Genomic DNA, 13,123 nt, shown 5'->3' with positions numbered 1-13,123 from the left:
TTTACTCTGATATTTCTACAGCAAAAGTAATTATCAAGTCAACAGTTCTCTTTAAAACATTTCAAGCCGTCTAAAAGTGGCAAAGGGGAACCTTAATAACAGTGATACTTGGAAACAAATATCCCTCAACAGAGAAGTTTCTGAGAGGTTGTGAGACCAATTCAGCTGCTTATTCAGTTCAGGATGGGAGTCAGGCTTTTAAGTTGCTCTCTAGACATCCACTTTGGCCAGGCAAGCCCTTTCATAGCAGTTCACAGATGGGCTGTCAGAGACAGCAAACAAAGGTGTGTATTTGGAGCTCTTGCTTTGCTTGATGCTACACCTGAGCCCAGGACAGGGAGTGATAGAGCCTGACAGCCAGAGAAAGTGAAACAACTAGAGAGGCTCTAGAAGGATTTGCAGAAGACACAGGACATGAGATTGTTCCCAGTCTTATAAGGATGACATTAACTCAAACAAGATCAGAATGCATCTTGGGCAGGCTAAGGTAGCAGCTGCCCAGTGGGTAGGCAGGACATAGTGTGCCAATTCCATACCCGAGTCCCTGATGGTAGACTTGTCATTTTCACTGCCTTAGTCAAAGAGTCATATGAATGGTTTGGATTAGAAAGGACCTTAAAGATCGTCCAGTTTCAACCCCCCTGCCATGGGCAGGGAACCCTCCACTAGACCAGGTTACTCAAAGGCTCATCCAACCTGGCCTTAAACACTTTCAGGGATGGGGCATTTGCAGCTTCTCTGGGCAGCCTGGGCAGCCTATGCCATCACCAAATAGAACTTTGGCAATAGCAAAGAAAAGCATCATGAAATTCAGAGATGAGCTCTGAAGGTAATCACATATAGCAAACACCAAGCCGTATTCGTAGAATGCTTCTGAGCACAAAAATCGCATAGCAGAATAAAAACCAGTAGGTCCTAGGTAAGGAGATGGATGACAGAAAAAGTAATCTCTCACAAAAAGGGGTAGGTCATAAAAAAATCTGAAGCACTGATCATCCAAGCTGAGTTCTGACTGCCCAGTCACACTGTACTTCCTCAAATGAAGAAAAACTATTTTCAAAGTAGTTCAACTTAAAAATTGGACTTTATCTTAAATTTAGTGTCTACATTCTTTCAGGTTAATAAGGTAAGTACACAATATCATTTCATAAATCTGGTGGTAGGGCATTGGCAGCTCGAGGCCAGATAAAATTTCCTAGGGCATAAGTCATCCACATCTAGATAAATTCCCTGATAAAACCTCAACTTTTCATTTGTTATCCTTACATGGTACATTTAGAAATGAAAAAAAAACACAACTGTATTAGTGCCTCTAGCTCAGTGAAATTGAATGTGTGCTATATTATATGCTATCATGATGCTTCCTTTTGGGAAATCACCTAATTCCTTTTGTAGACGAGGGGATTTTGTAGATCTGACTCACTTTCACACACTTCAGTCAGCAGCTCTTGTACTGCTGTGCCGTGTCAGTGCTGCCCTGAAAGGGCCCACAGGCAACTCCAGGGTGTAAATAATGCAACACAACAATAACATTTTGCACAGTGACAAAAGATTAAGATGATTTTGATCCACCCTCAATGAAAGGCAGCCCCTTCAAGCACTGTTCGCTTATTACTCTGGTCTTCACTTCAGGCATTAGCCTGTTGCCAAATTAGATGAGGATTTTGACTCAGTCAATGAGCAAGCAACTGTACAGCTGTAAAATATAAAAATCTCTTCCCCTCCCCCATTTATTTGTATTGCCCTATTTCTAGGAGTTACTATCCTAAAAACAGTGTGAGAAGATTACTCCAGTTCACAGTTTAGTGTTTCAGTGGGAATTCTGCTCCATCTGTGACCTGTGATGGGATGCTGTGATACGAAGCAGGGCTCCCAGACCTCCACAGAAGTCATGCTGATTAGGAGGCTGGCAACCACAAGCTAGGAGAGCTGACAACTACAAGAAGAGGAACATAACAGAGACCTATTATGACCTTAACCACTCAACAAGATTTGTGAGGGGTCATTTGTCAAAGGTCTGATCTATCACCATGCTTTTTTTCATGATGGCAAAAACAGATTGCTAGAGAAGAGCTGGGAGCGAGGCCCTCTACAGGTGCGCCAGTCTCCGTCTGTCTATTTATGGAGGTTATTCCCCATCCCCATTAGCAAAACAGCTCATCTATTGAATGTCATTTAATCAACAAATGGGGTCATCCTTGGCAGGGTATCTTCAGTTGAAGAATAACTCCTCTTTGTCAGAGATGGAGCTGTACAACCACTTTCATTTGACTGAAAAAAAATAGCCCAATTAAATACATAAATGTTTAAGTAAATCCTTTGGACATAATTCACTTTATAAAAACCAAATAAATATCCATTTTTAAAGAGAGCAGCAAACTGCTGGGCATTTCATAATATTGGCTCAGGTTTTCTAGAAAAGAATACTCAAATCCACTTATACATAAATTAAAGGCATGACTATTTTTCCTGCAGCCTTTTTAAATATTGCTTTGGAATGTACACAGAAATGTATGTGTTTGACGGGGGTGGAGGGAGGGCGGTCCCTCTTCACAATATGGGCTACCTCAGCACTATTTGGAGTGCCTATTAGTCTAATGCCTTTTCAGAGCGCCTGAAGACATGACAAGCATTTCTTATCTAGTACACCCACTGAGGATTAGGGAGTTTTATGGGTTCTTAGCATTTCTATTTATTTATTTTATCTAGTTATGAGCATGTTACAGGGGGTGGGCATTTGTCATGTTTTGGTTTCATTTAACTGCTAATTCTAGAACATTTCTGGTTAACGTTACATTTCATGGTGCACAATTCAGCTGCTTCTCAAGAGAGTTCTTGTAGTTCCTCATCTGTACCTGCCTCTTGCTCTTCTCATCCTCCTACAATGCAGATTGCAGCTCCTAGATTATCTTTTCTACCTTCAAACTAAAAAGTTTTTTCCCCTCACCTTTTTTAAGTCCACAACAAATCAGTGCTCAACTCCCACCTTTCCAGGCTCTGTGGTCAAACCTGGCGAGCTTTCACTCTCCTTTCCTAACCACACACACACATTTTCTGTGGCCCAACCTGAAGCAGTTGCTCTGCCATGCTTGCAGAGGAGTCAATGCCATCTGCTGACCAGCATTCCTTTGAATACTCTTTCCTTTGAGACTAACCATATGGGCTGAATTAGGCTCTCAGTGTCATCCTCACTAGCACCCGCAGTAGCAGGAGGTGCAGGACCAGCACTCCTATCACCACATTTTCTCCATTAGCAAACCAGTGCAGGGCTCACGACAGCTCAGATTTTCTGAGAGCAGATTTTGAATGCAGCTTGGTTCCTCATACAGCTCATTTCATGGGCTCAGGAATAGTAAGCATATCATTGTGGTTTAATCAAATTAAATATTCAAATGAAAGCAATAATTACTTAAATTTGTCTTGAGACTTAGTGAGATTAAGTCTTTGAAACATCATTCTTGGCCTGTAGGCTATAATGAGTATGCCAGTCTCTAATGATTCAGAAAAGACTAGAGGGTTGGGGTTATCACGAACCAAGAGGTATTTATGAAAGATGAGCAGTGTGGTTATTGAACGGCCCTCAGACAGTACCTCTTCTTTATAGATGATTTTGATAACACAGCATCAACCAGACACTGACATTAAGTAAAAAAACCCATAACCAAGCATTTAAGTTCGCTGCCAATATATGTGGAAAAGAGACGTTTAGTGGCAGAGCTGCCTAGCGGAAATCACTACAGCAAATTACAGCTCTCATTATAATCTGTTAATTAATGTGTTAACATATGATTGCAGCAGATCAGTGAGACCAGCACTGCTGTCAAGTCTAGGCATGTATAACACCTGCCCTGTGTGCTCTGGGTCCAGAAAATACAGTACGAGTACACGCCTTCACAGTTACTGCAATGCATCTTATGGTCCTTATGTATATCTGGAAGGAAAGCTGTCAGCTGAAATTTTCACAAAGTCACTTCACTGACTTTAATGTCAGAGTGATTCAATTTATGCGAATATCTGATTCGTGAGTCAAGATCGAGACAATGAAGGTGGTCTCGGAGATTCTGCTCTGACTGTGGACATGACGGAATTCAAGATCACAGTTTGTAACTGCCCAAGTGCTGCCTTCAAGGAGCTCAGACTGGCACGACACCCACCTTCTGGGTTTGCAGAGAAATAACCTGCAGAGGTAACACTTTTTTGCACCTGGAAACAAACATGGAAATAAGCAGGGATCACAGGAGCAGAGCTGCTCACACACTCGGTGTGGAAGAGCAGGCATCAGCGTGCACCAATGAGGGGCAAGCTGGCCTTTCAAAGGGTGTGGTGCTCAAAGCACTGGCTAGGAACTACTTCAGGCTTCTGCACAGGACTGACCATGGGCAGCGGCAAACTGAATGTTCCCTGCAACACTTTACCAGAGAGTTTTGCCTAGTCTTTCCACTACATCCTTTGAGACACCTTTCCATAGAGCTGGGAATCTCAGCTCTGGGACACTTTTTTTCTGCTAATTAACTGTACATTTCTGTTCTCATTGCTCTCTCTCCCTTGTGTTTATATCTTTTGATTATTAGGTGAATAAAAATCGTGCAGGAACTTTTTATACTTCACTGAAAAGAAAATTTAATATCAATACTGCAGAAGGATATTAAGAGTTCAGAATAACAAGGTAAAGCTTCTAGAGCACATTACACATGCCTTGGGCAACACCATAGGTGGTTGCTGATAAGAACATCAGTAGCACTGTAGTGATGGGTGCTGATATTTGTCATGAGAATTTTTGATCCCATGCCAGATCAAATGCACTCAAAACACCACAGGAATGGTGTAGGGCAGGGTGGCCTGGAGAATCTCTCCCAAAGCAATATTTTTTTATCTTTCAACCTCAATTCATTTTCATATCTTGACAAAAAACATTGTGAGATGGAAACAAATCTCCTTATTCCTGAAATCTGACAGAAACATTAGTGTAAAATTAAAAGATAATGCAGCAGGTTTGCCTTTAAGCCTAGGAGATCGTTTTTGTCCATTATTTCTCGCACGGGGTTTACTGTCGAGCCCTGCACAGGTCCTGCACACACAGTTATGGAAAGAATTTCTAAGATCAACTAAGGTTTAGCTTTCAGGGGCTGGAAAGGGGGAGCTCTCTGTGCTTGGGAGTGAAAGCTCTCAAGTCTGTGGGGGGTCAAGGTGCCCTGTTTTTTCAGGAGCATTGCAGATCCCTCTCTTCAAGCGACACAGGATAAGAGAGAACTTAGAGAGTAGGGTGTCAGTAACTGCATCGATCCTTCTAGCTCAACAAGGACCTAGATGTGCATTCAAACATCAGATCCTGATCATCCATGTTGCTTAATCCTTAGGTTGCTGCTTAGCCCTTGCCGTCTAGATCCTCTCTAGAGAGAGCAAGGGTGTGAACCTGTTTTGGCTTCATCCCTGGCTCTCATTCCAGTCTCAGTGCAGATATCAAAAGTGAGACCAATGGCTTATTTGGGAGATGGCTGACATAGGGAACACGCGTTATTTGCCAGCTTCCCAAATACGTGAATAACAAAAAAAGTTTACTCTTTAGGCTTGGGTTAGAAGGCCATTAGCATATCAGAATTCAAAGACAGCCAATTGTACGAATTGAGAATTACTCTGACCTGTCCAGTGATGGGATGCCTCTGTCTACCCTTTGTCAAGGTCTCCAGGAGTGTTAGCTCCCACACTGAAAGATTATTAAATCTAATTTATATCTTAAAAATATACATACATACATACATTTATTTTTTTTTATAACATTCTTCTGCAAAATATTTCCAGAAAACAATCTGAAATTCCCTGCCTTAGCACCATACCAGAATTAGGCAATATGAATAGCCTACCACTCACAGGTAGGTTACTTCTCCGAGCCTGAACTCATGTCCTAGTTTGTTCTTATGGTTAACACACAGAAAGAGTCTAATGTGGCTCAGATGCTCTGATGATGACTCACCCAATTCAAACTGGTTGGAAAGGTTACCACAGGTTTGTCTGACTTCTTCACTGTCCCAGCCAAGAGGATAGAGGGCACAACCAGAGCCAATCAACAAACCTACAGAGAGAAAAGGAAGCAGAAGTTTATACAAGCAATCGCCGTTAGCTCTAACACAGGCTGCCACTTGGGAATCAAAGTGTCAAGTTGCCATTTGGGAATCCTAGAGAAAAAAAAGTTTCTTCTTCTCCTAAAAACAGTTGAAACCCTTTTGGATTTCTACTGCTGCATTCTGCTGCACTGTTTAGAGCTGGTCTGTGGGCTGGAGCCAGTCTGGGCAGTTCAGCACCAAAAGCCATTCTCAGCTTCTGGAGTTTTTATCTGAGAGCTTTTAGACTCCTACTCTTCAGAACTGTTACATATACAGTTTGACAAACACAACATGAGGTTAAATAGAAGCCGTGTTAATCACAGTATTTACTGATTGCTTCTGATTAATTAAAACAACAATCAACCAGAGTCTATAAAAGTTCTAGCAGGAAAGCTGACAGCTGTGCTAATCTGTTGTCATTTTCCTTTGGTTTTCATCCTTTCAAAACCAAGAGAATAATGGTTTCATACCACCTGATCAATTCATAGCACAAGTACACACTCCACAAAGTTTTCTCAAGTCAGTCAGCTGAGACAACTGAGGTCTTGAGCCATTTACCTATTATCATATTTGGCTTAACATTCACAACATACTTTATTTTCTCTAGCCTTCATGCTGTCCCAGACAGGTGCGTTTTGGTGAAGTCTTTCCCTTCACAAGATCTTGCTCAAAATCACCCAATGCACTATGATTATTTTGCAGAAGGGGCATTTTTATCATATCCTCAGCTGTCACTGCAGCAGCTGCCAAAAAGCAGGTGTAGCCAGCAAAGCTTCTTACACAGACAGCCTACAGAGAATATTTCAATGTACATTACAGCATCTAAATGCTACCTCCTTTGTGTCAGATCCTACTTATAAGACTGGAAACAAATCACTATGTAAATAACGGGCTGGGAGCAAGTGACACTTCGTAGGCTGTAAAAGCAAGCATGTCCTCATAAAGTTTGCAGTGGTGCCCTTTACCTGCTAGGTAGACCACAAGGTTTCAGGCCCTAGAGCTGTCACTTGCTGACTTGCACGTCTCTTGACCTCACGCCACCATGCTCTTCCTCTCTTGAGAGTACAGAGAATGTGCTCCATGGCAAAGCACTTCTGCTGCCATTTTCCTAGTGCAGAAAAGTCCAAGGTGTTGTGACAATGTGGAAATCACACCAGTTTAACAGGAGTCCTGAGAGGGATTTTGGCTCAGGGCCTGGAGCTTTTTGTACATTTCTACTCTCTCCATTCTCAAGATACTTAAACTTCTCATATTGCTGATGCTCCTTTAAGATGCAGAAATCACCTTATGCTCTTTCTTTGCTCAAAGACACACCTGAACAAGGCATTGAAGTCCAGAAGTGGTATCTCATCTTTCTTCAAAAGATGTTTAATGTCTTAGCATCTCAGCTGCTAGCAAAGTAGCTCAGCAGCAACTCTGCTGCTCTTCCAAGCACATCTGCCCCTGTTTACACCCAATATTAGCTCCTTAGATCTTCCTCCACTAAGTTCAAATTTCCTCTTGCTGCTCAAGTCTACTTCTTCCTTCTCTTGTTGAGCAGTCTCTGCTTGCTCCTGTCTCCCTGTCTACAACATATAATGAAAAAGAAATCCCTGAGGCAGCCCCCTCTCGGTGCATTCACACAACAGCTGTAAAGAGAGAAAAGCAATTAAGGACACATGAATGCCAGGTATTTTCAGAACTTTGCCTGGCCTGGATATGGCTGCTTCTAATGTGCTCGCTAATGACTTTCACAGTATCATCTGATTTTTTTCCCCCCAGGGTCACAGAGCCAGCAGCTGGTAGAATCCATGTAAATGAGAATCACTTCTAATCAAATTCTCAGACAAGAGAACTTAGGCCAAAACTGGGTCTACATTTGTTAAAGACAGCTTAAGACTCTGAAAAAAATCCCAACTGATTCTCACTTGAACTGTTAAAGCAAGAAAGGTGAGGCATGGACAGCATGGCTGATGTGCTGGGAATGGGTAGGACCCCATGGGGCAAAGAGAAACATCACCATTAATTATGAGAACAGATGAGGAAGGGAGGAAGTTCACCTGCCTGCCAGAGATATCCTCACAGACCGGTGGACTGTGGCAGTCCTGGCCAGTCCTGCAGTGATTCTGACCCCTTCCCACAGTGGTCATGGAACCCATGGGTGCCAGCCCTGGCAGACCACAGCTCAAAAGCTGCTCTGGCCAAAAGTGAACCACCCTAGCTGGGTTGGTTTCAATCAACTTGTGTACTTGAACAGACTGTCTGTGAGACCTTGCAAATGCTCAAAGGGCTCCGTTGCGAGGTGCAGGGAGATGTATGCAGGGGGTAGGAGGGAAGGCAGGCTTACAGCCACCTGCATTAGACCAGATGAAATGGCAGCCAGCCCTTCCTCACAAATAGGTCCTGGGAAAGCCTTCTGCCCAATTCTTCCAAGAGACCACAACAGCAGCACTGCAGGCAAGTGAAAGGACTATTAGCATAACAATGCTGCTCCTCCAAACCCAGAACAAGCTCTTACTCAGCCCTTGCCAATTACTCTCCTCAGGTGGCAAGAGTGTCTAGTGCACATTGCATTCAAAGACTGTTTGTTTTCAGCTCTCTTTAGGTTTTGTTGCAGCAACAGGTTCTTGTTTGGATTTTTTCCCACGAATACTGCTCACAGCACTTTATACTGCCACTCTCCAAACACAGCTCATCCTCTTCCAAATATGGGTACCTGTTCACTCTTTCTACCTCCAGTGCTACACTGAATATAGTGATCTCAAGCCTTGGCAACTTATTTCCTTCTCCCGTTCCTGTACATCCATCTCTGTAAGTTTAAAGCCCAGTTACACTGAAAAAAAAATTCTATGTTTCAGTCAAAAATTCCTTAGCAATGCAATATACTGCAATGTCGAATTGCTCCAAAGGAGCTCATACATGGCTGCTTGCCCTTAAAGCCAGTCCACACTGCCTAGTAACCAGCCCATGGCACCCAACCAGCGAGCCTCACCATTAGCTGTGCCTCTCAGAAACAGAAAAACCAAGCAAGGGAACACTATGTCAGAAAGTCTCCCTACCCCAGCGACAGCTGGCTCTCCAGTTGGGTATGGACTTTAGCAGTGCCGAGTTCCATTTATGGAGTACCAGCCACCAAGCACTGCAGCTTCTTTCTGCTTGCAGCCTGCACTGTGATGATGAGATCAAATGGGAAACTGCTGCCTCTCTCTGGTGCTGCCACATGACCCCCAAGCACGAGCAGCAGCATGTTTAAGTGCAAAGGACAAGGTATAAAGCCATGGGCAAGCTTACACGCTTCATTCAGAGAACAAAAAAAACCTTTCAGAGACCAATGGTGTTGCCAGGAGCATGAGTCTACATTCCCATCTGGCAAAAAGGCTTATGCCTATAAATACTGGTTTTGTCAACTGGTACCAACTGGCCACAAGTCTTAAAGCTGTTGGTTTGACATGTCCTTTGATATCACTACTTTTCAGCCCGTTTTGATTCACCTTCAGACCCTTCCCCGTAGTGCTGCCTGTGCACCTGTTGTGGATTTGTGTCTACTGACAAAACATGCTCTCCAGCACTTCTTGCAGAAAAGGTTTGGGCCAAACTCAGGCACTTGCTTTCAGTGTAAGACTTCCACAAAGATTTAGAGCCTGATAGTCAGTAAGAAAAGGTTCCATGAGTTTTGCTTTATGCCCTGAGGTATATTTATAAGTATGAGCATGTGTGTGTCATGTCCCATTGCTTCCAGCAGGATTCTACATGACTTCAACAAGGCTGATGCCTCCTCAGTCTGCATGGGCAGTAAAGCTGTGAACTAGCATTTCAGCTTCCTTCCTTTACACGTGGAAGATATGAAGTGCGCCTCAAAGCCCATGGTGTTACTAGGACTTGGACAAAAGCCCCTCAGCCCCTTCTTTTCCTTCTAATAAATTCATCCCTATTTGTAAACAACTAACTGTGTGGATCAAACTCTGCAAAAGCAAAAAGGCTATATACCATTACTGCTAATAATTCATGCATGTTTACAGCCAATTTATTTAATCACAGAGGATGTAGATCCTGCTGAACAGCTGCAACTTCCACTGAGAGATCTACATTAAATCCAAGGGTTGCAAACCCAGTGGAAAACGTTAAGCTAATTCTGCAGCTTCAATCAGGAGCAGTTACTAGTTTAGCTCGAGAGTCACATTCTGGTCTGCCCTATGGTTATTGCATTTAGTCAGCTATGCTACCCAGGATACCACACCCATCTTTACAGCTGCTTAAAATGCTTAGGATGCCTATAATATTTCTTAAGAAAGGAAAAAGAACCAAACACCAACATGCTGTAATTACCATCACCTGTCATCTTCCATTATCCACTACAGTCATTAAAAGAAACTGAAAGGGGAAGAATATGTGCAGGTCTGTAAAAGTCATCTTCACAGAAGGCGCTACAGCTTCGAGGTGTGAGAGAGCCAATCAGTGTGACGGGACCAGCTAGCAAGCAGAGGTGCTGGTGGCACTTGGCTGTTGTTTTAGATGACATACCATGCACCAGTGGATGTGCTGGCACTGTCACACAGACCAGTTTTTCTGGAGAGGATCCATACTTGATAATGAAACGGGCTCTTTGCCCTGGTCTGTGAAAAACTGCTATTGTGAGTGCTGCAGCTGGCTCAGTATGCTAGCAAGGCATGGGGAGACAGATGCAGGGCTGAGAGTGCAACCAGCCTTGGCAATCCAAAGCTGGAATTAAGTGCTTGGTTTAAGTATTTAACAGGGTTCAATTTAGCCACTAGGCTCTTTGCATAGTCTATGCAGAATGTTGGATGCCTTCAAAGAATGATCTAAAACCAACCTATGGGCTAAGTGAGGAGCTGGCCAGACCTACAAATTGCAAAACTGCTATTCAGAGTAATCCTTGTCCAGACTGCCTTCCCTGTCCCTCTTGCTGCGAGTATAATGCGTGCTCATATTTTAGTAACACTTAGCACTTGAAAGATGATCTTGTCTGTCAGGAGTGGTGCTTGTGATTCAAAATTATTGCATATAACAGGTTCTGCATATGGTGATGCAGCAGGGAATGGACAGTAATTATATTAGTGGTTTGGCACAGATCTAGGTGTCATCTTTGAACTGATAAAGAAAAGATTTGTGGCATGCAGCAATCAGCTTATTCCAAGAGGTAAAATATTAAATACTATTAATATCTCCAAGAATAGCCTGGACACAAGCAAGTTTCAAACAATGAATACAGAAGGATTAACAAACCAAAGGATATTAACCAGATTTTGCTGTGGGCAAAATTACTGCACTCAGAAACACCAAGACCGATTGGCAAAAGTCAGTGCACAGATTAGGAAGCTTGCAAATCCCTGTGGTGGGCAGTCCTCAGACCGCTTCTGTGGCTTCAATGGCAGCCTCCACCCAAGGATCTGACATGCCTTAAGTAACCCATGTAGACATCATACCATAAATTAATTGTAACTATCCTGACAGTTCATAGCTAGCAAGTCCTGTTTTACAGACTCAGCTCTTCCACTCACTTGTTGATTGTACAGCACGCCCCTGACTGCTAAGTGGCTCATTCTTGGGTTTTCTTGTCAGCCAATTTAATCAATGCATTCTCCAAAAGCCTGTTGAATAAAGCCAAAGCTTCCACAGTGTCCTTCTGCCTCCCTTGCATGGGGTAAACCTAAACACATGATGCAGGTAAGTCTGGTGGGGAAAAACATCAGTTTGACGAACAGAGGCAGTGAATGAAGCGCTTAGCTTTGGACTCAGCCTTGCTGCTACAAAATTAATTTTAAAATGGTAACTAAATCATGGTGGCCCTCTACATGCATTCATTTTTTGTATATCCTCAGCTCCAGTCAGTTATACCCAATGAATGCAGTGAAAGGGACTGCTGCGCATCATAGGGTCTCCTTGGCCAGCAGTTAGAGGGGTCTGCTGTGTTGTAACGAGGACCCTGGGAAGCCTCTGAAGCAGGAAGCAGCAGTGTTATTGTAAAAACCCAATTTGTATTTTCACTTAGAGAAAATAAAAGGAATGGGACAGACTTGATATATGTACTGCAGAGAAAAAATGAAACCAGAACTAAAGGTTGCTTTTTGTGCAGTCACTTTTTAGTGAGAAATATCTTCTTCAAGTTATCTCCCTCCTTTACTTCCCCCATATTCTACTTTTCCCCCTTTTATTTTCAGACCTGACCAAAAAAAAAACCTTGCTCTTTTTGCTTGTTTGTTTTGTTAGGGATTTCTAATGTATACTGTTCATCTGACAGATAGTCAGGCCATCTGGAGAAGATGACAGACAATAATTTGAAAGGCAAACCTTTCAAGACCATTTTAATGACGATTTTTCCTTTCACATTTTTTCTCTTTCTCATTTTTGCCCATCTGAATCTTCAAGGATGATAGAAAGTTTTCACATTCCCATCTGTCTTTTGAAGGTACAGTTATCTTGACAAGCAAAACAAAACCAATTTTTAGATGCAGCACGGACTTTGACTCTCTGGTTCTTGTGATTTAAAACCCCTCCTCACTGTAATGGTTTTAAAGCATTTACCTGCTATAAAAGTGAGTCTGGAGTGTGAAAGTAAAATTGAGCTGGCATGTGAAGTTTCAGACATACCTTAGCCAACCAACAATATGGTTAAAAAACTGTGACGTGACATACTTCAGTAGACACAGCTTCTGAAGTCCCTGTTCAAAGAACTCTCCAGGAGCTGCAAGCAGTGGAGTGATAGAAGCAGGTCAGAACAGATTAAGACAAACTCCAGAGCCTGGACAAAGCAGCAGGACCTGACAGAGGAAATAGGGGAGCAGGGCCATGCCAGCTGCATGCCCATGGGAGTCCAGCCTCGACTCAGGTAGTGAAGGATATTGTCTTTATACTGACAGCCCCCAGCACTTCACTCAGAAGCATCCCTTCTTTAAGTTTACACTTCTATCTTCTCTCAGCATCATTGCTTTATCTTTGTTGTTTCTCTGTTAGGCTTAAACACAAGATCACCACTTGGGGCAAAAGTTCTTTCTTTACTTAGTAGTCACTGAACATGGGGCATT

At 42.9% G+C, this 13,123-nt stretch overlaps 1 protein-coding gene across 1 annotated transcript in view; it reads right to left on the bottom strand.

The window, feature by feature from the left end:
* LHFPL6 (LHFPL tetraspan subfamily member 6) overlaps window positions 1-13,123 on the bottom strand; it is a 143,004-nt gene that overhangs the window by 7,591 nt on the left and 122,290 nt on the right. Inside the window, exon 3 of the mRNA XM_027887709.1 lies at window positions 5,972-6,070. Coding sequence (XP_027743510.1) covers window positions 5,972-6,070 — 99 coding nt within the window. The remainder of the gene's footprint in view (window positions 1-5,971; window positions 6,071-13,123) is intronic.

This window comes from Empidonax traillii, unplaced genomic scaffold, assembly GCF_003031625.1.
Source record: "Empidonax traillii isolate 1590-97213 ecotype Southwest subspecies unplaced genomic scaffold, ASM303162v1 scaffold219:size747757, whole genome shotgun sequence".
Classification (NCBI taxonomy): domain Eukaryota; kingdom Metazoa; phylum Chordata; class Aves; order Passeriformes; family Tyrannidae; genus Empidonax; species Empidonax traillii.
Note: the sequence above shows the minus strand (reverse complement) of the source record. Positions and strands in the feature narration are given on the sequence as shown.